The 26,497-nt window shown below is 40.8% G+C and overlaps 4 protein-coding genes across 4 annotated transcripts in view; 1 reads left to right on the top strand and 3 right to left on the bottom strand.

Moving 5' to 3' along the window:
• The window catches only part of LOC118325739 (phospholipid-transporting ATPase ID-like), a 204,037-nt gene that overhangs the window by 42,396 nt on the left and 135,144 nt on the right, over positions 1 to 26,497 (bottom strand). The window lies entirely within an intron of this gene.
• Positions 1,576 to 4,876, bottom strand: LOC118325744 (transcriptional activator protein Pur-beta). Its single transcript, XM_035658534.1, has one exon. It carries the CDS (start codon positions 4,841 to 4,843, stop codon positions 3,914 to 3,916), a length of 930 nt encoding a protein of 309 aa, XP_035514427.1. The 5' UTR covers positions 4,844 to 4,876; the 3' UTR covers positions 1,576 to 3,913.
• On the top strand, positions 5,422 to 8,450 carry LOC118325746 (histone H2A.V). Its single transcript, XM_035658537.1, has 5 exons — positions 5,422 to 5,572; positions 6,565 to 6,642; positions 6,779 to 6,892; positions 7,017 to 7,146; positions 7,327 to 8,450. Exons 1-5 carry the CDS (start codon positions 5,570 to 5,572, stop codon positions 7,386 to 7,388), a joined length of 387 nt encoding a protein of 128 aa, XP_035514430.1. The 5' UTR covers positions 5,422 to 5,569; the 3' UTR covers positions 7,389 to 8,450.
• Positions 13,354 to 26,497, bottom strand: part of hs3st1l2 (heparan sulfate (glucosamine) 3-O-sulfotransferase 1-like 2) — a 22,967-nt gene continuing 9,823 nt past the window's right edge. The window contains exons 2-3 of the mRNA XM_035658536.1: positions 17,163 to 17,556; positions 13,354 to 14,868 (exon numbers count right to left, since the gene is read on the bottom strand). Of these exons, the coding sequence (XP_035514429.1) occupies positions 14,203 to 14,868; positions 17,163 to 17,420 (924 nt within the window). The 5' untranslated portion in view covers positions 17,421 to 17,556 and the 3' untranslated portion in view covers positions 13,354 to 14,202. The remainder of the gene's footprint in view (positions 14,869 to 17,162; positions 17,557 to 26,497) is intronic.

Genomic DNA, 26,497 nt, shown 5'->3' with positions numbered 1-26,497 from the left:
GACCTTAGCGTGGAGGGCGGAGGAGAGACGGAGATCTGCGTTCGGTTTTCAGAGGTGACGAGGTCCTGCAGGGTGCGGCTCATGTCGCGGAGCTGGGCCACGGTGCAGCTCCTCAGCACGGAGCCCTCCAGCTCCTCAGCCTCGACCTGCTGCTCCTCCTGCTGAATCTGCTGCTCCAAGCACCGACCGCGGTCCTTCAGCTCCGTCAGCCTCTGCTGCAGCTCTGCTATCTCCTCCTGCACAAGTTTCATGACACGAAATCTGTTCTTACAGTAGTTGTGATTGGAATAACCCCTGTTTTGATTAAGCTAAGTGGGATCCTAATAAATTATATGAAATTATATGAAATAGTAGCACTTTAATCATCCAAACCAGTATATTCAAGTACCTAACCTGAAACAGAACTTACTACTAGCTGTACGTAGTTATTGACTCAAGATATTTCACAAAATTCATAAAGTTTTGATGAGCGAGGAAAGAAAATGCAATAGAAGCATATCAGACAAGTCAGACACACACACAACTACTGTAAGCCTTTATGACATAATGTACACTGACTGATTTACCTCAACCAGCCGTTTCTCCTGGATCAGACGATCTCTTCGATGCAGCGGCCCCTGCGATGAGTCCCCTGCATCAGGCTCCACACCCTCCCTGACAACCAGTCACAAAAACATAAAGTCACTACAAAAGTCTCAGCAGTGATGTTCTGATATCTTTAATCAGGACTTTTGTCATAACCTTTATCTACATTTCAGGGTCATTTTGGTCTTTTTCAAGGGCAATTAAAGTCAGTTGATATGGGCAAAACAAGTGCACTGTGTACCCAGGTTATAATAGTTAACTAAAACAAAACTAAAAACTAAAACCTTTCATTTTTAAACAAAAAAACTAAACTGAAATGAGGAAAACCCACTCTGGAAATAAACTGAAAAACTAGAAACTAAAGAAAAATAAGAACTGTAATAACTATGCTAAGCTCAGTGTGTAGGGACTTGACTTGGGAATCGGAGGGTCGCCGGTTCAAGTCCCACAGACCAAAATATGGAGTGTGGACTGGTAGCTGGAGAGGTGCCAGTTTCACCTCCTGTGCACTGCCGAGGTGCCCTTGAGCAAGGCAACCTAACCCCGAAACCTGCTCATGAGGCGCTGGTAACGCGGCAGGGCCCCATCACTCTCCGCCATCTTTCTCGCCTTTGCTGTCACACTGTGGCGCATCGAAGTGTTGATTTCAGCCAGCCCTGTGTGTGTGTATTCGTAAAAAAAAAAGTTGAAAAAACAATTTTCCCCCCCCTTAGGCGGATCAATAAGAGGTGATATACTTCTTCTTCTATATGGGTGTAAACCAAATACATTTTTACATTTAAGATGCCTCCTTAAACTGAGAAATTGTGATGAGCATTTTACACTATATTTTGACATTTTATGGACAAAATGATTAATCAGTTCATTGAGAAAATGTCCTGCAGTTACCTAAAAAAACAACAATTTAAATCCTGACAACTTTGTTGCACTGATCAGGTAAAGATAGAGTGATCTCCACCCTGAAGTGGGAGGATAAAAAGAGCACACCTCTCCTGAGCAAAAACCTTTTTTATTTCTTGTTGAAAGGAACTTGGTAGAATATTACAGCAGAACACACGACTGAAACAGCTGCCATTTCACGTAACACAGTACAGGAAGAAGGATGTAGTTCAATCTCATGTGTAATATTATATATAGTATATTTGTATCAATAGAAAAGAAAAAAACTATTGCTCCCAGGTGTTTATTTTTTTCATATGGCATTTCTGCATTTGTTGTGTTTAAGTGGGTAAAGTAAAATTCAACGAGAGGTTTACACACCAAAGGAAGTGGGACAATGAAAGTGACATTCCCCAAAGCATGGGAACTTTGTGGCTCTTTTTTTTTTTTTATTAGGCTGAGAAGTAAACTTTAAACTTTTTTCTTTTTCCATTGCAAGAAATAAAACTTGAAACCGCTCTCAAAAATGGATAAATACCATCATACAGCAATCAGAATATGCAAAAGAAAAGAACACAAGGCAGCTCCGCTTAAGAGCAGGCATGCAAAAAAAAAAGATCATATTTTTAAAAAGGAGCACAAAAGACAAAATGTTGATGATTGCAGGTGCTTACGTTCGCGTCGTATGGCAACTGATGGAAAGCCAGTTTATGACAAAACATGGTTTAAACGGTTGGACTGAAACGAGGGGGCAACTCGATGCTATGTAAAGTGAACTGGAGTGCTGAGTGTTTGCTGACAAACTACTTCAATGAAGCTGTTTCTAGAAATTGCTGTAACATACTGTGTTATCAATTTGTTGTACTCTTCTTAATTTCCTCTAAGGAATAAAAGAAATGTTAGGAAAAAAGCAGGTATGAAATATCACCCTGGACAGTTGCATCCAAGTTTAGTGTTTTAAATAAGCCACTTTAGGCAGCATTATCTAATAAATGTCTCACATTTCTAAGACATATTTCAATATATCTCTTTTGAAAAATAATTCTATCTATACTTGATCTTTTTAGTAAGTAAATCTCTTCCAGTATATAGTTTTTATTTTTTTTTTCTTTAAGTACAGCACCCGATTGTGGGTTTTGTTTTCCAAAAGCACCTAATCTTTCTTACAATCAGACTGAATATTGCTTCAGTCATTAATGGTCTGAGTTCAAGATTAAAGGATCCAAATGGCGCACCCTAAATACGTCAACAAGGTCAATTCCCATGAGACCGTAGCTCCAGCCCGGCAATATTAAGCTTTTAACTTGAAAAATTGTGAACAGTGCTAGAGGCCTGAGCTCACCGCGTCCCCCTTTTGATAAAAAGGTCACAGGGGTCAGACGTGGGCCTGCATCACATGAGACGTCATCAGTTGCCACAGACGTCTCAGCTGCAGCAACAAGTCGACCAGATCTCTTGAGGATGACGCACAGGCACAGGTAATGCTGATATACCCAGAAATATGGATTGGACTCGCCAGCCCTGAGACAAAAGAAGCCACGTGTGAGCAGGCCTCGCCACATTTCAGCTATCGGAGCAGGAGGTTAGCACCTGAAGGATGGCCCAGGAGGGAGAGAGGGAGGAGGAGGAGGAAAGGGTATGAGGGTGGGAGGTCATTTGGACTCATTTGGATTGTCCATAGAATCCAAATGAGTCGTGTGCTTGTAACAGATCATCTTACGGGACCTCGCTGGGCCGAGCAGATGTCCTGCGATGCCAAGGACGCCCCCTATAGCTGAGACTGTGGCTCCGGGTGTTGTGGGTCTGTCTGGGCAAGCCGTCCCTTACAGGTCATTTCAGACAATAACACGCACACACACACAGCCATGGTGAGTGATGCAGGCGCTCTGTCTCACTCCCACTCTGCACCTGCTGGTATGAGATTGCCACACTTCCTTATCATCATCATCATCATCACCACCACAGACTATAGGTCGGCGCCAGGTGAGCTCTTACCATTGGATATCAACCAGGACGTGTGACTGGTAACCTACTGCTGTGTATTGAGCACTGTCAAACTTAATTTGCTGGGCTACAATTGTGAGGTTATCAAATAGACAATCATATATATATATATATAAATATATATAATATATATTATATATATTTTCCTATATATATATATATATATATTTTTATCAATGGGGAATCTCATACAGGAGCTGACTTCTGCAGTCCGCACTCATTTAGCTATAACATCCACCTAAACTTTAGAACATGATTCTCTTATATAGACAGTAATTTCTCAGTCAAATATACTTTTTTTTTTTTTACTTTTAATCCGTTGTTTTAGCATTTTAAAGTTCGATTCGTCATGCACAGAATAGTCGTTCCTCTCTCTCTGTTTCTCTTGTTTCTCGCCAGGCTTTGCATCATGTTGTCAGCTTCATCACAAGTAGCCACCTCTCCATCAATCGTCGTCCACGTCGTCGCCCTCCGACTCCTCTCCGGCTCTCCTCTCGTACATCTTATCCCGGTGCCGCTCCTGGATCTCTTTCATTTCCTCGGCATAGCGGCTGAACGCTCCCCCGAACTTGCTCCACGCTTTGAAGGGGATTGTTATAGAGTTTCTGTAACTGGGCTTCACCTCGCTCACCCGTAAGAAAACTCCGTACTTGTTGGATCCCACGTCAAAGAAGAACCGCTTGGAGTCCACCATGATGGAGGTGCCCTCGGGGAGCTCGCTGTAGCCCCCGGCCCCTCCGCCGCCGGCCAGCTCCTCCTCATCTCCCCCGTAGTCGTCTATCAACTTGGCCAAGGCGTCGCGGAACTCTATTAAGCCCTGGGCCGGGAGTGCGATGGTTTGCCCGGCCTGTAGGCCAGCCCCGGGGATGCCACCCACTCCGACTCCGAAACCGGGGCCTCGGTTGACGGTCTGTCGGATCCGGAGAAACCGACCCCGCTGGTTCTCCTTCAGATCGAGGTAGTATTTGCGGTTCTCACGCACAAGGAATTCGCTCTTCAAGGCCCGTCTAGGCCCGGTGTCATCCCCACCGGAAGACTGGGCGATCTGCTCCGGGGTGCTAGGCCCAAGCTGGGCGTAGTGCTCTATGAAATCCCCCAGGTAGTCGCGGAACTCCGCCGCAACTGACATAGAGAGGGTCAGCCGACTTTTAGAGCCCCCCGCGCCGACCTCGGCAATTTTGATGAACCGGCCTTTGGCGTTCTGCTTCACATCAAGGTAGAAGCGTTTGTTCTGAATGTCCAGCCGCTTCGAGGCCAACTCCTGGGTCTCCGAGTCCCGCTGGTAATGCTGAAACCCGCCGCCTCCTCCTCCCCCTCCGCCACCGCTGCTGCCGCCGCCGCCACCGCGCTCACTGCCACTGTCCCCATCCGCCATCTTCGCCACCAGCAGCCCGTTTCTCTGCGTATCTTTGACCCCCACCCCCCCCTTGCTTGCCGAGCTCGCAGAGGAAACCGGACGCTGGCTGCTGAGCGCTGATTGGTCGCTGCGGCTGCCAATCACAACATCAGACAGCGGGCTCGTGTTTTCATTGGCCAGCTACCCTGTCCGTCATTAGAACGTAACCGCCTCCTGGATGACATTCGAGTGGATATTGTATTTACAATCCATAACGGTTCTCCATGTCAGTGATGACCTCATGTTTAACGTTTAACTGCAGCCGCCCGTTGGTGAATGTACTGTTGCCCTAACCCGTTTCTAAGTGCAGTCACACACGTATTTTAACAAGTTATGAGTGCCACGGTAGCTAAATTCAGGAGTTAATTCCTACAATGGCCTCCTGCTGGTGTATTTTGTACATTTTTGTGATGGATGCCCCTGGAAGGACACTCACCACACACAGTCCCGCCTACTTGTTGGTTTCGTGCGCAAAAGCAGGCACGATGATCCTGTGGTGGGGGATGGGTGAATGATGTGCAAGCCGTTCGGTGATTGGTCCAAACGGAGATTCGAAGTAACAACACGCGTTCTGATTGGCTGCCCAGACTCCCACGAGGGGTCTCATGCAAAAGATTTCCGAAAGGGTTTATTGTTTCTTTGCTTTCGGGAGCCGAAATTGTTTGCCATCTACCCAGTTCTGCAATCAAATAACGAGACGTAAAAATGGTATGTGCGCTTCGGTGTATGCTATATGCATTACCGGGGATATTGGTACATGTGTGTTGTAATTACTGTGCCGCTGTAGAAAGTGCTGTTTTGAATTTGAACCGAGCAGAAGATGAGTGCTTACAAAGCTAACTGTCAGCTAACGCGTTAGCATTAGCGTTAGCGCGAGAACTCCGGATTATGTTGCTTTTCTTTTAACGGTAATATTATATTTGCGTGTGTTTGTTTTGTTTTTTTTTACAGAAAGTGAGTGCTTCAGTAGAAGTACAAAGAGTTTTTTTTCCACCCGGTGTAACGTTAGCCTCTCTGAAAGGTGGATTAGCAACCATTATGAAGCTAAGTTGAGCTACTTCATTAGCTCAACGGTCTGTTAACTGTTCAGTTGATCAAAAGGTTTTCGTGATAAGTCTGTAAACGAGGTTAATTGAGTAAAACCCGCTGTGTGGTTCCTCTGACAGAAGAACTTTTGGTGAATGAGTCAAACTGTGCTTCGTCTTAAAGCGGCGCTTCTGTCGCTATTTGTCGCGGGGTCTCTGACAGCTTCTGGGAACGTGTTTTTGTCAGAAAAGCTGTTAATTTTTTTTTGTTATTTTCTCAATTTAATCAGGTTAATTATCGGGTTTGTGCTTGCGATTTGTGCTAACACTTATTGTTGCCGCTATTTTTGTGTTTGTTATGCTTTTATATTTGATTGGCGGGAAATCGATAGTGTTTGAGCCGGCCATCTGTAACGTCACTCATTGATGAGCTAAAACAGCTCTTTTACTTTGACCTTCTCGTCTTTGGATTTTTCCTTTCGTAATTTAACCACTTCATGCGCAAATATTTTGTTTTTCGAGCTCCTTTACCCACTAACTTAATAGCTTGAGGTGCTTTAAAGTTTAGGGATCTTTCAGAATACCACAGTAACACCACAGCTCCACACATTTCTGCCTCCTGTTTTACTTCCCTTGTGTGATTTCTCTCCATGTTTCCTGTTTTGGCCCATGCAGGCTGGTGGCAAAGCAGGAAAAGACAGTGGCAAAGCCAAGGCAAAAGCAGTGTCGCGCTCCCAGAGGGCTGGGCTGCAGGTAAATCTTCACATCTTCATACAGCCGTTTGTGGCTTCACTGCTTACCTTATGTGACACCCTCCATCATCGTGGCAGAGGGGCCTCCCCCCTTTTTATATCGCTCAAACCACTGTCTTGTATCTGTTTCCTGCCAGTTCCCAGTGGGTCGTATCCACAGGCACTTGAAGACTCGCACAACCAGCCACGGTCGTGTAGGAGCCACAGCAGCTGTGTACAGTGCTGCTATCCTCGAGTACCTCACTGCTGAAGTAAGCCTGTGCATGTCTGTGATTAACGGTGGCTTTGGATTGTCACGCCACGCAGTGTTCGTGTGAGAGGCTGCTGTTTGCGTTAATGTCTGTTCATGGTCGTTTATTTTTTTTTTGTTCCCAGGTACTAGAGTTGGCGGGCAACGCCTCCAAAGACTTGAAGGTGAAGCGTATCACCCCCCGTCACTTGCAGCTTGCCATCCGTGGTGACGAGGAGTTGGACTCCCTCATCAAGGCAACAATTGCTGGAGGAGGTGAGTTTTTTTCATTTATCATTGTTTTGCGTCTTGATTTGTACGTGCTTCCTAGTATCTTGGTGTCGATGTGCTCTGCTACCTCTGCAACACACACTCTGTAGAAACAGTTTCTTTAGATCACAGCTACGTTTGCATGAATCGTTTAATCTCACCGATGTTTTTTTGTTTGTTTTTCAGGTGTAATTCCCCACATCCACAAATCCCTCATTGGGAAGAAGGGCCAGCAGAAGACTGCATAGATGCCGTGTTGACCAGAAATTTCGGGGCTTGGGCTTTGATCGGACCAGGAGTTCACATTTGTTCTTTTTTATTATTAATATTATAGCAAACGAAGAGTGATTGTTAGGCTTTGTGTTGTAATATTTTCCCATAACTAGAAGAAAAGTTCAGAAAACCCCTTAACGACAAAAAAAACCCCTTTGTATGTTATTGTAGAACGTTTGACTGGGGAGTTCATGATTATTTCAGATTGTGACAGTGAATTTGTTTGATTGGCCTGGGACTCTGTAATGTTTTATACTGAAAAAAGAAATTGTTAAAACCATTTTTTTATATAAAAAAAAAAACTTGTTTCGTGGTTATTTTCTTGAAGTTACAATATTTTACTATAATACAAGTTTTTAAGGAGATGTTTTTTTTTGACAGCAAAATGGGTAACAACTGCTAAATGTGAGATGGTGCTTTTTTTTCCTTTATACTTGCTGTAATATTTTGAACTGCACAAGGATAGTGATGTATTAAAAGTTGAATTTTTTACATCAGAATGAAAAATAATTGAGAACTACTCATTGCAACTTTCCGCTACAGTGTTTTGTGTTTTATGCAGTTCAAAAAGTGTATTAAATGTGTGATCCTCTGCTGCTGTGGTTAGGCAGCACTGATCCTGCAGTTTTTTCCTCAGAGCCATCTGTCAAGTACATATCAGTAGTATATACGGGTCTCCGCAGGGTCTTAAACTCTAAAATTGAATCTGAATTTTTAGGCCTTAAAATGTCTTCAGTATCATTTTGCAGTTGTCAGTCTCATTAAATGTTTTTTTAGGTCAAATGTATGTTGATCATGCTGTAACAAACTACAAATCGAAAGTGAAATTGAACAGATACCAATTTTCCTTCACCACTAACATAATTTTTTTTTGCCACTATGGGCGTAAACTTTGGCTTAAACTGTATTCGTCTCAAATCTTAAATTTAACTTGTTGAAACCTGCAGGAACCCTGAAAGAAGTCAAAGCCTTTTCTAAAGCCTATGTGTTCAGGGAAATGTGTATTTTATCTTTAAATAAATAGCCTCTGAGTGTTATCCCTAGCTTGGTTTGAAACCTATTTTTGGAGTTATGAACTTTATAGGTCATATGTTAGGTGCTTCCAACAGTAAGTCTACATGAACAAATGTTCCATCTGTTTGTCTCTTATTTTAGAGTAGCATATATTTAATTTGACTGAGCAAATCGTAACTTCATTTGGTCACCTGACCATAAATGAAATTCAGTTTCCAACCAGCTACAGGAATTGTCTTGCGGTTTTACAATCTGCCAGTAGGGGGAGCCACTGACATTCTCAATAACATCTCTACCTTTCCTGAAGGATCAATAAGTACTTTAATCAGTGAGACAAACTGTATTATCTTATTCCTCCAGCTCGAATGAATCTTTACAAAAATATTCAGCATATATAGGAGTTTTAAAGCAAAGATTAATGAGACAAACCCAAAGGCTTATTAAGGAATATGTAGACAATATTGTGGTTACAGCAATTTTCTAAAATATTTTAGTAAGCACGTTTGAAATTCTTGTGGCATTACTTTCTTTTGAGCTGCCAAAAAAATACATTACAAAAGTAAGATAGATATAAAGCATAGTGTACATGCCGCTTTAATATAATGTAACATTGTCAGGGTTAGGATTTGTTTAACCTAACCTTTATTTCAATTATTTGTTTACAATATTCCACTGAGATAGCTTAAAAGATACAAAAGCATTTCTCTACACTGTGATCACGTCACATACAGTTTGTACTGTATCTGCAACACTTGAGAGAGAACAATATTAAGTTAGTGACTTAGATAAGTCCAACAAGCCAACATTTAATGGTCGCATTATTTGATATAAATAATCAATTTAAATTTGTTTTTTTCTTCCCTTCAGCAGGATATCATTTAAAAATGTACAGATCATGATTTAAAAAATAAGTTGTACAGGTTTGAACCACACTTGTTTTTGATGGGAAGTTGGTTGTGAAAATAATTTAAAAAATAATGGATAAAATATAAATAGCAGTAACAGTACTCATTGAAAACTGGGTTTGGTGTTTCTTTACTATAGTTGAAAGCCTGTCTATCCTGCCAGTATTTCATTTTGCACAACTGAGTATTATTTAAATATTTCACATTGTATTACATGTCAGTAAAACACAGTCTGTGTAGGCCTGATCAGTGTACAATCTCACATCTCTTTATATAAACGCCAGATCAGACTGCTATAGAATTTGTTCAAAAGTTCAAAAGCCGATCCCAAAGTAACCTTGACAAAATGAATAAAGAAGATGGAGATGTATGTCAATATATTCATCAAAATGTATCATAAACCCACTCACACAGGTTAATTGTCTGAATTTGACACCGGCTGTGATATGCTGTGCTGTGGAGACTGTAAGTGGGTGCTGTTGTGTGGGCAGTTGTGTGATTTTCAAGTGTACAAAGCTTCTCGTCTTTGATGATGAAAAGAGTTCTCATGGAGTGATCTACAGCGCCACTGGGATTTGATACTAAATTGTAGAGAAAATGTCTCACATAACATTGATTGCATTCATCTAAACAACCTGTACACTCCCATGATGTCCTGTAGCAGTTTTACTAACGTGAACAAGGAGCAGTTCAGCTGCTTGCTGTGAGAATCATGTGATATACCTCATATATATTCTCAAGGTTTGTTATTCAGAGCTGAAATATGTCGGTTATGTTTACTCTCATTTTATTATTCCCTTTGTTACATTTATATTGCTAGTTGTGATTTTTCTGACATTGGTGCTGTTGTTGATGTCTGTGGAAACACTTCAACCTTGAAAGACTTCACTTTTATTAACATTACAGCCTTTCCAAACAGCAGGAGTAGATCTCAAGAACAAGGACATTCATACTTCAGTCAATATTTGTGGAGGGAATAGTAATGGAGTACTGAAATCATTTACCTTACAATGGAAATGCATTCCATTACAAATACATGTTCTATGAAGTTTTGATCACCCATGTGGAATGATGTCTTGTTTCTGCAGTCTGCATTCAGAGTGTAATGAAAAGTGAAGTGTTTGCAAAATAACTATAATTTATTCAAGTATCAACAGTAGAAGCACTGATAGTTTCAATTGGGATCCTATTTGTGGAGTTTAAACGACATCGAGGACACAGTGAGGGGCAAACATTATACTGTTTGTCTTAATTTTTTCATTTTTCTGCTTTCAGATCAGTTGCAGACTTACATACTCCTCAAAAGTGTATGAAGATGGGAGAAATTCTCTAAAACTAGATGGTGAGGTAATATTTCAAATTCGTATTGGGACATGAGGAAAAACGGGGCTCTTTTGAGCTGAACTATTCGTTCTAGTCTAAACAGCTAATTTAAATACATATACAGGTTTTTATACAACCTCATTTTTGTAGCAAATCTGTATTATCACAGTCACTTATGAGAAGCCTAATATAACTTTTGTTCCCTGACAGAAACTTAAAAGAGTCCAACTATGGTTTTCTCCTTTGTATCCACACACTCCAGCATCATGCTCATCTCATTATTTCCTTTCCAGTTCCCACTGGCTGACGTGTCAGAAAATCTCTTTATTATATTGGCTGCGAATGATGTGGAAGAGATTCATTGATGAGACTGCAGAAGAACAAGCAGCTCTGAGGGTGACAACTGGGGTTTATTAAAAAATAACATCACTTCTGAAGTTTTGTTTACTCGTGTCTGACTCAGAGGTGTAATGACTGAAATTATAAAACGTGCTGTTTCCGCTGCGTGGTGGCTCACAGCCGAACACTGACTGTGAGGATCTTATTATGTCACTTACAGGACTGACCTTTGCAAGAGCAGTAACAACTCCACTAATGTACAAGGCCCACAGCTGGACTTTTCTTTATATAAGAAAACCTCAGATCTGAATCACAGATTTAATATTAAAGTTATGTCCAATTACCAGCCACAAATGGACATGATGATGGGCAAGATTTAAGTGGAGAAACACAATGTCTTCTAAATCAGAGTCAAACTACTGCTGCTATCAGTGGGTCTGCATGTGCTGTAAGGTAGATCTTTTCTTGGAAAAAAGGATTGGTTTTACATTTGCTGTTTGTTGTAGAAATGAGACTACAGCAAAGATTATCTGTGAGGCTGTATTTTAGCACAGCGGTGCTCTTAGCTGACAATTCATTAATTTTGCAAAAATTAAAATTTTGACCTGATGATGGCATTATCTGAAAGTCAGGGGATCACCAAAGTCATTACAATTCAAACCGGAGTGGATGTCATTGTCTGTACCACATTTCCTGACCATCCATTGAATAGTTGAGATTTTTTGGCCTGGACCAAAGTGGTGGGCCGACCAGCTGACCAACATTGCCATCCCTAGAACCCTGTCATGTGGATAAAAACATAAAATTAATTATTTTTACTAACTAACTAACTTACTGACTAACAGACAAGAAGTGCAGCAGAAACACCAGTGCTGGATTCACATCAAATATGAAATACAACATAATGTAACCCAGATGATTATCCCTTTACGACAATTAGACAGTGTGAAAAACTCTGAAACTCACATAGCTTATGAAACTGCTGCGAACTCAGGAACCTCAACGCATGTAGTGAATATTTCTCTGATCAAATGTGACATCAGATGTATTGTCCACATCAGTGCAAACCTCTGTGGGAACACATGAAAGACGCAGCCGCCTCACATCTTCAAAGAGCGAGAATCATTTGTTTATTCTTACATCTTTCTCTCCCTCTGTCTTTACGGTTTTCTCTTGAGGACGGTGGGAGGGTGACAGCCAGAGGTCAGCCTTCAGCTTCTATTCTCTTCTGCAGCCAACGGGAGATGCCTGACATGCACCACACAAAAACAGTGACGGTTTAAGGTAAGAATCCAGACATGTTGAACTAGTTTCTGTTGCTGGCTGGTGTAACAAGAGTTATGGTTCAACCTGTAATCAATTCCTGAAAGCGCATGCTCTTTTAAACACCTTCTGTCTGCTATACTGTCAATGTTTTTCTTGGAATGATGCATTCTGATCAAAAGATCTATCAGATTTGATCAAAACCTTTCTTTGCAACATGAAAACATCATCAGTAAAACCTGAAATAAATCATCATTTTGGACGCTTCTTTGGGTAAATCATGTAAAAACTAGTTTGACTATACTGTTAGCTTCCTAATAAATAAAAAGGTTTATCTTTGCAATCAATAAGAGAGTCAGAAGTCAAACAGCATTATAATTGAGTCGAGTACAATATTAAAATTCTATGCATAGAGTAAAATAAAACAATATCAAATCATATTTTATGGTGTGTGTTCACCACTAAACACGTCTTCATGTCAGATTTAGAGCTGAACTCAGCTATTTTGATAATTGATCAACTATTTCCAATCATGCTTTTTATGTCAAATTAATTGTGTTCAATTTAATACTTTTTAGTTTAGGACTGTCGGACAAAACATACTAAGATCTTTACAGAAATTACTTTAGCTTTAGGAATATACATGGGCATTTTTTTTACTATTATCACGCACTTTATACACCAAACAACTGATTCAACTCTGTTTAATCCTGTCTAATGGAGTGTGGGTTAGTGAGACACACATAAATCTGTGCACAATGTCTGTGTTAAAAACAGCTGACCTATCCTTTAATCCAACGATTTCAACTTAATACACTGATGTCATGACGGATCTATTCCTTCCATATGAACTGAATTAACTTAAGAAATCCATTCTGGCTTTGAATAAAGTCAGGTATCAAACAAGTGTGATTTGTTAGTGTGGTGGTGAAACTGGAGGTAATTCCTTTACTTCATGATGAAAAGAAACGTAGGCGTCCTTTGATCTTCAATGTAAAGGACATGTTAGATCGACCCTGACAGAGAACATCTCCATACACTTTAAAAGAGAGGAGCTTTCAGAGAGACCTGTCAGCGTCTGTATGTGTCGTTATGTTTGATGTTTTTAAACCTTTACAGCTGGGTTCAATGCAGTCTGGTACCAGGCAGGAGACTGTGAGACTGAACACATTTATTAGATTGACGTCTTAAAAAAAACCACAAATAGTACTACATTGGCCTTGAAACTTAAGAGAAACCAAAAACAAGTTTTCAATGTGACTACTGTCAAAACAGCAAAACAGAAAAATATATATTTTCATTGAACATCTAAAAGTTTGCCTCGTAAAATAACAAAGGATGAAGTAAACAGGAGGCATCAACTAAAACATTTTTTACTAACACACAAACATGTTACAACCAATGCCAGGGGTTGCTTTCTGTTTGAAATTGTCTACACTGAACCTCCATTGACTTTTTATGCAATTAGATTTTATAGTGCAAACAATCAATTCAACCATCTTTTCAACGCTTGTCTATTTCTACATCACTTCAAAGTCTGCACATTTTCTTTTAACACAAATACAAAAGCACTAACGGGCCTCTAGTTGTGTTTTCAGTTCCAAACTTGTGTATGGCACAGTCGTCTTGTAGCTTCTTCAAGTGAGTTCATCCAAGGAGGCACCAGTATGGTCATGGTAAAGGTTTGTGTTGGCCACATGTTCAACACAAGCAGTTTGAATTCTCCTCATATCTTCACACACATCATGTGTTGCTCTTGTTGGCCACATTTATACCTGAGTAGGTATCAACAAGAAAAAATGTTTATGACTTAAACTGAACTAAAATCTTTCCACTCATCTACATACAAAAACACACAAACAACAGTTCTTTCTCCCTCTGTGTCCCTGAATGTGTTGGCATTGTTCAGGAGGTGCTTTATCTCCACAGTTGCTATTCCACTGGATCAGCACCAGGAAAACGACCTCCCCACCATTTCAAAGAACAACTTGTTGGGCTTCCTGAAGTAGTGACAAAGCTTCTTGAAGGCCTGGGTGCTCAGCGGTGCGTGTGGCCTGCCTTTAGACTCGTCCAGGCACTTGTCGTGTCCGGCAGACAGGAGGCAGTAGAAGCCCTTGGTGGTGTTGTAGTAGAAGTTGTTGGGGCTTATCCTGGGAGGCAGGTCCAGAAACCTCTCAGCCTTTCTCAGCTCGGGGAAGGGATCCCGGATGAGGGCGTCGCCATCCACCACGTGGATCTGCTCCCTGGGGAAGACCTCCAGCCAGCGGGCCAGATGCTGGTGGTACAGGCTCCTCTGCAGCGCCTTGTACCCAGGGTCGATGTGGCCCTTGTGGATCAAGAGCTCCTCTAGCGGCTGGTAGGGCTTGTGGCGGGTCAGGCGATTGTGGAGGACTTGGGTGTAGTCTGAGACCAACCTCTCGGCTGGATCCCGGACGATGAGTAACAAGCGGACGGCGGGGTTCATGTCCCAGATGCGCGCAGGAACCTGAGGGGCCGCAAAGTAGCCGGGGGTCTTCTCCACTGTCAGTTGACCAGGGAGGGTTAAGGGCATCTGGGCTCGGTACCAGGCCAGGCCTCGGCGGTAGTGCTCCTCCACGTTGAAGTAGTGCACCTGACAGAGGGACAGAAGTGTTTGTGAAGATAAGGAAAGCAGTACATGTCCATGAAATTTCACTTCTTGATGCAGTGGTGTTGAAAACCTTTCTTGAGCTGCACTGAAACAATGTGTAGGGATGAAATTTAACTACAACCCTTTCACCATTAAAAAACACTGAGCTCTTTTCATTTTGTCCCAATCTTGTCCAAACTAATCTATTCCTTTTTGCCAGCTTTCCAACTTTTGGTTCCTCACCTCAGACTACCCTGGTAAAGATTTCTCTTTTCGGGACAGGCCCTGTCATCATTCATAATCACAAGTACACTGTCAACCACATATAGGCTGAGCTGACTTTGTTCTCATTTTATCTTTTCCTCTCTGCATTGGTAATGATAATAGGGGAAAAGTTCAACCTAGAGTGGGATACAAATTCCCCTAAATAGTTTCACAGGTTAAACAGCAGGGGAAGTAAGAAGTTAGCTACAGAAGCAATTAGTACACTGATGAAGTCCATTAGTGGAGCAGATTTATCACCACTGGACCATTACATCAGTTCTGGCACTGAAGTCGCACTCGCATCAGCTAATCAGCTATCTGTGTTAACTCATGCTTAAGGATCAGTGGGTCATTGATACATCAGCTGATTGGCTACCAGCTGACTTGTGACATCCAATTACTGGTATATTCATATGGACGTACAGGGTGGCCTTTATTAAATCACAGTTCTCATTATTGCTCTCCTTATACCTTCAAGTCAGCTCCATCTACCACCCCAACTTTATGGATTGAAAGGTTTGATGATTTTTTCTTACGTTCATGTATGTTTACAGCTGTCTCTGACCTCCATATAATAAGATTTGTGGGCTTAATATGCAAGTTGAACTTCCAATTCTCATTGGATCTCAGATTCTTTGAGCCAAATGTATTAGAATTGGTTTGACTCGTCAGTGCCTTGACATAACTTTCTCTGAATGAAATGTAATGGTTTATGGTTATTCCTGGCAGTTATCTCCAATCATATGAAGTGGTATTTGGCAATGTGTGATAATGTCCCACATTATACCCAAAAGAAAAATATACCCAAGTATCACAACTAAAAGCATCATTTTGAAGAATGGTCTCTTTCACACTGTAAATTATTAACATGGTAACCTTTAAGCAGCATTTTAATATTATAGATGGTCCAGGTAGCACTGGGTCTAACTTCTTTACACAGCTGGGAAGTTTCAAATTCAGAAAGGCTTTATATTTTATGATTCTCAAGGTAAATGTGGAACTATAATCTGCAAGGTAACTCATAACTACAGCCAACCGGAGTTTAGAGTAACAAGTTTAGTTGTGCTGAAATTATTGTTAAAAGTATCATCAGCTTTGTGTAGCCTAGTTTGAGTATCAGTATCAGTAAAAGTACTTCCTCTTCAGGAAAGTGTCCACTGTGACATATTATATGTGATATATTGTTAACTATGACGTCATTAGATCGTTCATATTGATTTGTCAATGTGTGAGCAGCATTTGGAGCTAGTTTTATCTACTTAATAATCAGTTGGCTAGTTAACAACAACAAAAGATTAATCTGAGCGGTCCTGAGAAGATTAGCAGGAGAGCAAATGAGCAGTAAAGTACAGTAAAATCAGAAACTGCTTTCATATAATAGCTTATTTTTAAGATTATGTTGTTTCTTAATCTGAAAAGTACAACTGTCAAATAAATGTATTGGAGTAAACCGCACAAAAGGCTTTTCCCCTCTGAAATGCAGTGTAGTGAAGCAGAAGAAGCATAGGTGGTGCTATTAAGAGGCTCTTAAAATAATCACTGAAAGAAATGAGTCACTTCACCAGCTACCTCACCTAACTACAGTGCTGTCAGTATCACTAAACTGAACTGAATAGGTTTGTTAAATTGGGAAATTATGGATTTGTTATCAAATGTAATCAGGTATTGGATAACTTTTTTAACCATCAACCTTAAATAATCTGGTTGATTTGGAAAATGTTCTGCCTTTTTGTGTGTCCTCAGCTGTTTCATGCTCTCTCTCTCTCTCTCTCTGTCTCTCTCTCTCTGTCTCTCTCTCTCTGTCTCTCTCTCTCTTTAAGTTGCATATTTGATCTGCTGCTGATGTTTGACTCTTAAGCTGTTGTGGTCTGGATAGACTAATGTGCTGTTTTAAGACAAAATGTGTAGTGTTTGTTGGGTGGTCTGTGTGTCAAGTTTGTCTTGACCCACCCTGGTGAGGTCAGCACCTACTGCAGCACTTCAATTCTACTCTTCCTACTTTCAGTTTTTCGGTGACAGTGATGGTTGTTTACCTCAGCCTTTGCCACTTCTACATCTGGGTGCAGATTGAGCATCTCCAGCAGGGCTCTGGTGCCGCCTTTCCGCACGCCAATAATAATAGCTCCGGGCAGCCGCTGCTGGGTGGCATTGTAAGAGGAGGAGGAAGAGGATGATGAAGAGGAGAAGGCAGGGGAGCTGGAAGCCCCGCTGCGTAATTCCCTTAAGCACACAGACAGCTGAGTCTGCAGCAGCAGAAGCACCAGCAGCGCTAGTAGCACTGTCCACAGCATGGTGCCACACACACACACACACAGAGGTGGAGTGGAGGTTATGTGCACACACTCATGAAGCTCCCAGACTTGTACAGAGTTGTGCTTGTTAACAGTCAGCGGGGGGCCTCAGGAGGGAGCTCTTCAATTGGACAACCTATGAGCCAAGAAACAAATAATGGTTATTTGTCCACTTTTGCTGTCTCACTCTACCACTTTGTTCTGTAATATTGGCCTTTTGGTTGAAATACAAGGTAGAAAAGTGACACACAGAGATGCTGCTAATAAACAAGCAATATGAGGTCCTCTAAATCAAATATTACTTAAAACAGAGATCATTGTCGTACTACGGAAGCCGAGAACGGCCATGGATTTTTTTTTAATGCACTGTTATCTCGTGATAACGACTTATTATTTCGTTATCTCGACATAACAAAGATAATTTTCTCGTGATAACGAATTAATTAATAATGTGTTCATCTTGATTTAAACTAATGCGCTGCCACGATGCTTCCGCACTTACCGGTCGGCTACAGCACAGCCAGTTGGGTACGCATTATCATCATATGTTGGAAAAGTTACTCGAGAAAAAACTTTGTACAAAGCTGCCAACAACACTCCGAGCCACCTGGCTACTGTAGCTCCCCCGTAAATTACAACTTTATGTTAGTTACTGACTGGAAGCGTTTCACTCTTTGTAGTTGAATCAAACGACACATCATTAATTAATTAGTTACCTGAGAAAACGATCTTTGTTATCTTGACGTTATCACAATATAACAGTGCATAAAAAAAAATCCATGGCCGTTCTTGGCTTCTGTAGTTTTGAAAACAAGGACGTGTTAAAACATGAAAAATCAACAACATTTCTGTCAACCATCATAGCCACTTATTTGAATTAATTTATTGAATTTGGTTATTTCATTAGATCCTCATTAGCTTCTGCCATAGCAGTTGCTCATCTTTCTGGGGTCCACGTAACACACAAGAATGTCCTCTTAAAATACTGGCACAGTAATGGAAGACAGAAAAAGATACACATTAAATACAGTTAGCAAGTATGCAACATAAATAGTGCACTTTCTTTTTCTCAGCCTTGGTACATGAGGTGCCAGTGGTACGAGGTGAGCTACCAGGGCGCCCCACACTTTCTTGCATTACTGACAGTGAAAAATACAAATAGTCTACACTAACAGATCTACTGAAAATGCAGAGTTTTAAAAAACAGGTCAATCTGTGTCCCGACCAAATAAAATTACCAAACCTTCTGTACAAAAAGAATCAAAATGTGAAATGTTTGCTTTGAGCGGGGGAGGATGCAGTGTCGGCATCACTCAGATTACGAGAGTGTAGTCACAGAGCGTTTCTTTTCATCTCGCACAGATACAGCAGTCGCTCCGTGCACGCATGCTTGCTCAACTATTTCATGATCCCATATGTCTGAGACGCCTCTGCAGTCTAATATGCCATTTTACAAAGTCCCTGTCCAAGCAGTCTTGGTTTCAGCCCAGAATATAGGGCTGTGATGTGATTATGGCAAGAAGATACTAAAATATTAATCTACATCTAAAGCAGACATAGAGGAGATGCATTGAAAATTAATGCTGTTATGAGGTTTAGGGTCTCCCCAAGGAGCACTAACACCCCTCTGAGATGAGCTGAACCATTTTTACAGTATAAAGGACAAGTTGCAGAGAATCTTGAATGTCTGAATGCTGCACTATGTCTCTTGGTGAGGTTTCCAGTGATGGAAGAAGTATTAACATCCTTTACTTAAGGAAAAGTACCAATACAACAATGAAAAAATACTCTATTACAAGTAAAAGTCCTGCATTTTAAATCCTACTTAAAGTATAAATGTATCATCAACTAAATACTGAATAAATAATAATAAATAAAAGATCAAAAGTAAAAGTACTCGCTCTGCGGTTAAAGTGCCTTTGCAAGGTAAATTATGATATATAAAAGATTGTTAATACTGACACAACAACAATGTGTAAAACAGCATTTTACAGTTGTATCTGCTCGAAGTAGAGCTAGTTTTAATTACTTTATACAGTGAGCTGTATCCAGAGGTTCCCAAACTAGGGGCCGTGCCCCTCCAAAGGGTCACAAGATAAGTCGGACTGTAAGATGATTACTGGGAGAGGAAAAACAAAGTTGTAATACGTAAATCTGTGTTTATATTTTGGGCGTTTTTCTATAATGTTTGCCTTGTTGTGATATATTGGATAATCTGACCTCTCTGGGTTCAAACTGTTGAGAGTTCAGACAAGAAATGTCTCTTTGAAAATTGTAGGCTACTTATCTAAAGTACACTTAGTTATTTTGCACCACTGGAGGTTTCATGTGTCAAGAAAACTATTTTTTGCAGATGAATTAAAGAAAACTGATCCTTTTTCTAAGACTGTTTTGTTTTAACTTAGCATCAAATATCATTTCATCTGCTGTGAGAAAAAACAAAGTTGCGATCAGCCACTCATGATCTGCCAACATCATCTCTGGGAATGCTTGTGATTTTTTTTGACACTACAAAATGTTCATATACATTATATTCATTCAGAGACAGTGAATAGTGAAACACTCTCTCCTTCTAAACAATGCTTTTCCCTTGAGCAAGGCACATAGACCAGTGTCTTCAAACAAAACTGATCAGCCACTTAACCACTGAGCTCCACAGCTCCCTGGGCTGAGATGTGTTTTAAAGAACATGAGCATGAAACAGAGGTTTGATAAGAAAAAGAAATTTGAGTGACTACATAAGCTTACATTGCTTGTACTGGTCCTGACCAAAATGATCTGCAAGTCATGAACAGTGACACCATGAGACATGTACAAATTATGTCACAGTGTCAACCACAATTTAATAGGGTTGACGGGTCAACAGAACATAAACAAGGCAAAGCAATGAACGCCTTTGTAAGGAAAAATACAACTTCAGTCAGTGCTCAGTTAAAGGAATAGTTCAACATCTTCAACACCAAAGGTTGGTGAAACCATAGAAATATAAGAGTTTCAATTTATGACACATTCATGTTGCATTGTTTATATTGTAATCAAGAGCTGTTTAGTGGGGAAAACTGGGAATGTGGGAATTACTGGAGTGTCACTACAAGTATAGCAGTGGGGTAAACATCTGAAAAATGCCTGAACACAGGATTTCTTGTTTTTTCCTACATTTTGCTGACATTGTGTGAATATAGTCTGCACATTACGGCTGCATTGGGCTCTGTTCTATTAAAGCTGCTTTGGAGGGAGAGATCAGTATGTTGTATATTTCTCACGGCATAAAGATGCTCTTGCACTTTCCATTTTTAAGGGCTGAAAGAGAAACCTGTGTTTGTGAGAGCTGAAATCTTTTCTGTTAGTAAACTCCATTGCAGCTACACTGGAAATTTAGTCAGTTTTGAGGCGCATTATATAGAAAATACACCACGGACATAAACATGGTCCTTAAACTGTTTGCAGCTTCAATTTGCAAACAACTTTTTAACAGGACTGAAATCTTTTAGTGAGGATTTCCTTTAATTACCTCAGTACACAGTTGTTAGCAAAACACTAAACCCTTCCTCTTGTTCTTTTGCTTTTCCTGTTGTTGCTGTTGTTATTGTGTTCAAGCCGCCCTGATGCGACTGAGTTATTAATTAGTGTAACAATGTTCTGGTTCAGAGGAGGAACCCTGTCTAGCTTTGTTCCTGTAGCGGAGCACTAATTGCACCTTCAGGGAGCATTGCTGCACCCCCGACCTTCTGTGCTATCCCCTGGCTTGGTGACACTGTCGTCATCAATGTTGCAACCTTTGCCATCCCTCGATGACTGTGGATGGAAGTTTCAATGTAAAGTGGTTTGATGTAGGTGTTATGGGTGTGGTGAGCGTTCACTGTGGCTGTTAGCAGTGAGGATCGGCCTTAATACATGTATTCTAAAACGTACAAAATATATACTTCTTCGGTATCTTCTTGGTTAAAGGTGTTTTGTGAGTAATGGGTTTAAAAACATATAATCAATCATAAGAATTCAGAATTAACCACCGAACACTGGACCGGAACCTGACTGTTGTTGGCAGTGCATGAGGAGTTTTTTTTTTTACAATCTAATCAAATCATATTCATGATTAATAAACAGTTGATTTTAAAAATGTGTGAGTGAAATCAATCGTAGTAAGTTACAATCCATGGCATTTTTTAAACATAAGATTATACCAGATAGGGCATAATATATTGACTTAATATAAAATTAAATTCCATTTGACTTTTTACTGTCAGTCATGGCTAATAATTGAGAGGCTGCACTTGTGATCTGGATTGGCAAATTAAAAGACTAAAGCATCTCTGTGGGGACTGGTCATTGTTCAGACACCCCATTATATCAAAACCCCAATAGTCCAAAACATGTCCCATTGGACCGAAAGCCCATTTGTCCAAGAGCCTTTTATTTCTAAAAATACAATATGCAGATTTGTTGCAATTTATTTTTATCAGTATGTCAACTTTTCCACCTTCCCCATGTGTTTGCGATATTTAGACTTTTTTCCACTCTGTGCAAACTGAAAGTACACAATAAAACAGGTGGATGGAAACCCATCTACTGTTTCCTTATAACGTCAAACCTAGTTTGTGGGGCACCCCATTAGCTCACCTGAATGTGCGTACATGTACTGAGGCTGAGTTCTTACCACAGCAGCTTTGTTGCACATCCTCTCCCCTTTCCAGTCACACTTCAGCTGTTCTATCAAATAAAGACAATAAAAAAGCCCCAAAAATAATTTTTCTGTACATATTGGCCAACACAGATACTGATACTATATCTTCATTAATCTAAAATCTATTGTTACTGGCTGATTGCAGACTCAGAACGTTTCTGAAGGTGCCGCAGCGAGCAGAGAGAATGCCAAAGCACTACAGTCATCATTTTGATGTAAAGTGGCAAACTGTGGGCTGATGCCAATCACAGTGTGGAGTGTGTAAAGTTTATGTGTGTGTATGAGAACAACGGAGACAAAGAGAGAGATCTTTTGGGAGGTTTGTGTGTGTCTGTGTGTAGAAGTGTGTGTTGCACAGCGAGACACATGCCTTGCGTTAAGTGGTTGCGTGAGCCCCTGAGGACTCCTCTGTAAGCTGGAATATTCCCCTGCTGTCAAGACACTTCGCTTCCACCTCACCTCATGACCTTCCAGTCTCTACTCTCTCTCCCCCCACCCTCCCTCTCACCTTTCCTTGTCCTATTCAACCCTAACCTTTGTTCTGTTTCCTCAGCCTGTTCCTGAGTCTTTATCCGTGAGTTGTTTGAAACCGTTCCTGTGTATGTGGATCTGCTAACAAACCACGGCACCATGCTAATGGGGATGCCCTGCAGCAGCCTCTTAGCTGCTCATAAATAAAACACAAGCGCACCTTTCTGCCCTGAAATATTTTTGAGTCAATGAACTTTTAATCTTGACGGATTGGAAATGAGACAGGATTGGATTTAGAAATGAGAAACAGCTCAGTGTACATGTCAAAAGTGTCCTGTCCTTAATTCACCTTAATTGAAACTTTTTGTGGGTTATAAATATATTTTTGCACAACTTTCTTTGCTGTTTCCTGAAATTTCTGGATTCAAAGTCAATTGTACATGTCAGTACAATTCTAAAATATCCAATTTGTACTTTTACTCATGACAGTATATTTATCCTCAGCCCTCTCTCACAAAACACAACTGACTTTGGAAAAAATACATTTTTGAAAGAAAACCTTTCCCAGACATTTCTGTTTCATTGCTAGAGTATACATTGTTGTACTTTTTGTATTAAAGTTTTAATTTATTGTCTATTGTTTTTGAGATAATGCTTTACAAATTTTTTTATTTTCTACACACAGGTTAAAACTTGATGTACTTCACGCTTGGCCTTTTTGATGTAAATGACACAAAAGGGCTGACTTTATTAGCATTACTTGATGGTTGGACAGCTCTTTTTATCAGCGCCATATGAGCTCTAGGTTAGCCTCTTAGCCCTGCTCAATGAGGCTCACATGAGTCATTACAAGTCCTTGCCTCTTCTGCTCATCGCTTCTTGTGATTCACATTAGCCAGCATGAAAAGGGAGAACAAACAACAACAACAACAATGCCAGGATTGTCAATGATGCGTGAATTCTCCATATTGACAAACACGAGTATCTATCCAGGCTGGAAAAGATAGAGACGGAGAGAAAAAAGAAAAGGGTAGAGTGTAATTATCTGTGAAAGGCAGATGTCATCTGCGTATTGGGAGAGTCTCTGTGTCTTATAAGTTTCGATGTGTGTGTATGTGTGTGTATCTCATCTCATCTGCATGTGTGCTGTGCCTTTGCCTTTTGTGCCAGCACGCAGCATGCGACTGCCCACAATCCAGGCCCTTGCAAATATCTTTTTACTGAGCGATGGTATTTGGGGGTGGGGGAAGGATTATCCTGTACAGAGAGACAGAGGGTGGCAGGGAGGGAGGAGATGGGTTATAGGGAGGCAGGATGGGGCTGAGGTACAGTTGGTGTGTGTGTGTGTGCTCTGCAGGAGGGTGTGTGTGTAAGGCACCAAGGAAGATTGTCCCTGGTAGGGGGTGGCATGGTAAAACGCTTTGGATTGCCAAGCCTGTCATATCACCAAGGCTGTGAGAGTCAGATAAAACTCTCTCTGTCCTCCTTCCTTTCTTTTATTTTCCATTCATTCCCCCCTCATCCATCTCTCTTTCACACACTGGTCGCCTTCCTCCTCCTTTATTTGCAGGATCCCACCTTCATTTCCTCGGCTATTTGTCTTTCTTTACCTCAAAACTTCCACCTCAGCTGCACTTTCTCGGCTTTCTGTTTGGCTCCATACCTTCTCGTGAACCGCTTCCGCTCCACCAATCATGCTTGCCGATTACACACACATAAACCATAGCTACATAGATGATTGCCTTTTAGAATAAAGACCGAAATGTAACAAGGCTGGTCCTATTTCCCATTCCGTTCCCATTACCCCATTTCCCCTCCCTGGAGTGGAGATGGCCAACACTCAGAGGGGGGTCTGTAATCAAAATAGATGAAGCCATCTGAGAAAGACAGGAATTGGTCATGCTTCCAGATCGTTCCGACTGCCACGTTAGTGTTGTGTTATAGCACAAAAAAGATGGAGGACAATGAACAGTGAGAATTTGGATTGCGGTTTAAGATGTTTGATGATGTACGAATACAGAAAAGATACTCGAGAGATTCTGCAAGCCCACCTTTCTCCCTTTCACATCACAATATGTTACAAAAGTCCTGAGCTCAACACAGCTTCCTATTTGCTGCCAGGTCTTTCAGAGTTCATTGATAAGATGAAAGAAATATCAGATGTGAATGAGAGAGTCTCTATTGAAGTCCAGGAATTTCGCCTCTTCCAGGCACTGTTATCTATCTATGTGAGGCGTTCGAGACATCCTGCACCAGGTACTGGGCCTGGGGAAAGACATGTGTAATTACCCACATGAGTTAAAGATTTGATCTTTTCCTGAGAAAGATTCAGAGTAAAGAAAAATACAGAGAAAGGAGGAAATAGACAGAGGGCAAAAAACACAAGTGCCCAAGTAGGTCCCGAGTCTTTTTATCTCTCTTTCAGAAGTTTGTCTGTGCTGCCAAAGGATGTATGATCATTAATAACAATATCATGTGCACAGGTGGAATACTTCATACTAGTAATGAATAGAGAGAGATTCTGGAACCACAAGCCCTCTAAATCAATGACAAAAAAAAGAAGTTTCTCTGTGGCAACATGTAGAAGTGTCTGATCCGTTGCTCCTATATGAGCAGGATTATTTCTGTGTGCACTTATTAAAATGTCTTTTCTTGGGAGCACAGTCTCTTTTGAACATAATATAATCCCATTCAAGTCTAAAAAGCCTAATTATTTTGCAGCAGTTGTACATTGTAACTGATTAATATTTGTTTTTTCACACAAAATTTGCAAATCGTGTCCAATATGATGAATCTGTGTATCATGATGAACAATGTTGCCCTTCCACAAATGATGTGAATGTGCAATAAATCTTTAAAAAACTTTTAAATAGGCCACATTTTATTGAAAATAATTGATTTTAACATTACGTACTACTGCTATGGCTTTCCCCCACGATCAATCAGCCATAATTTCAAAATGGTCTCACTGTTAAGTGGTCATATACTTAAGCGTCAGCAACCCAGTGCACTCAGGCTATGCTGTGACTGTATGCTGCTGGTGCAACCACAAGACTTAGTCTTAATCAATTCCCCTGAATGTGACAACAAATCATTTCTACAGTACTACCAGTGCCCTAAAAAAATAATTCTCATTTACAATGGAAAATGAGATTGGATAAAAAAAACACATCAATAAATACACATTTCTATTTACTGCTTTCATTTCTTGTCTTCTAGCTGCCAAATTAGTGCACTTTAGTGAACATTAGCATTGTAAACTAATAGTTTATCTACTAAAGTATTAGTGAATAGGTTTGTATCAAATTAAAAGCAGCCCAAAAAGTAACCATATCCTTTAAATCCCACTTAAACATCAATGTAGTGAGTTTATAAATACAATAGCTTCCCATTGAGAACCTCCAACATGGCTGGCAGGCAGAAAAGCCTCCCTTCCCCTGATGTGATTTTATCATTTCTTTATTTGTTGGCTTCTACCTCTCTCTGTTTATATCTCTCTCACGCTGACCTTTGCTGAGGTCTGTCCATCTTTTACCCATCAGCCCCCTGCTGCTTTTCAAATTAGACTCTTTGGAAAAAAAACTATCTGAGCAGCTCAGCGGCCCACACCCACCGCCCTTTCACTTCCTCATCATCTTATTCACTCACACATGCATAACACCCAGATACCCCAGCCCCCTCCCCCTCCTGCTTAAACCCCTCCCTCCTCATCCCCCCTGTCCTCCTCCTTGCATCTTCTGCCGTGCACGCTCCAAGATCTGGGTCAACCGTATCAAACACCAAAATGTGCCTGCTCCTTCTCCTCTCTGGTGTATGTTTAGTGTCTGTATGGAGCAGGAATATTGTGTGTGTGTGTGTGTGTGTGTGTGTGTGTGTGTGTGTGTGTGTGCAGGCAAAGAAAGTGGGGATTCTAATGTTTTTGTTT

This window comes from Morone saxatilis, unplaced genomic scaffold (genome assembly GCF_004916995.1).
Source record: "Morone saxatilis isolate NCDOM2014 unplaced genomic scaffold, NCSU_SB_2.0 Contig16, whole genome shotgun sequence".
In the NCBI taxonomy this organism is placed as follows: Eukaryota; Metazoa; Chordata; class Actinopteri; family Moronidae; genus Morone; species Morone saxatilis.
Note: the sequence above shows the minus strand (reverse complement) of the source record. Positions and strands in the feature narration are given on the sequence as shown.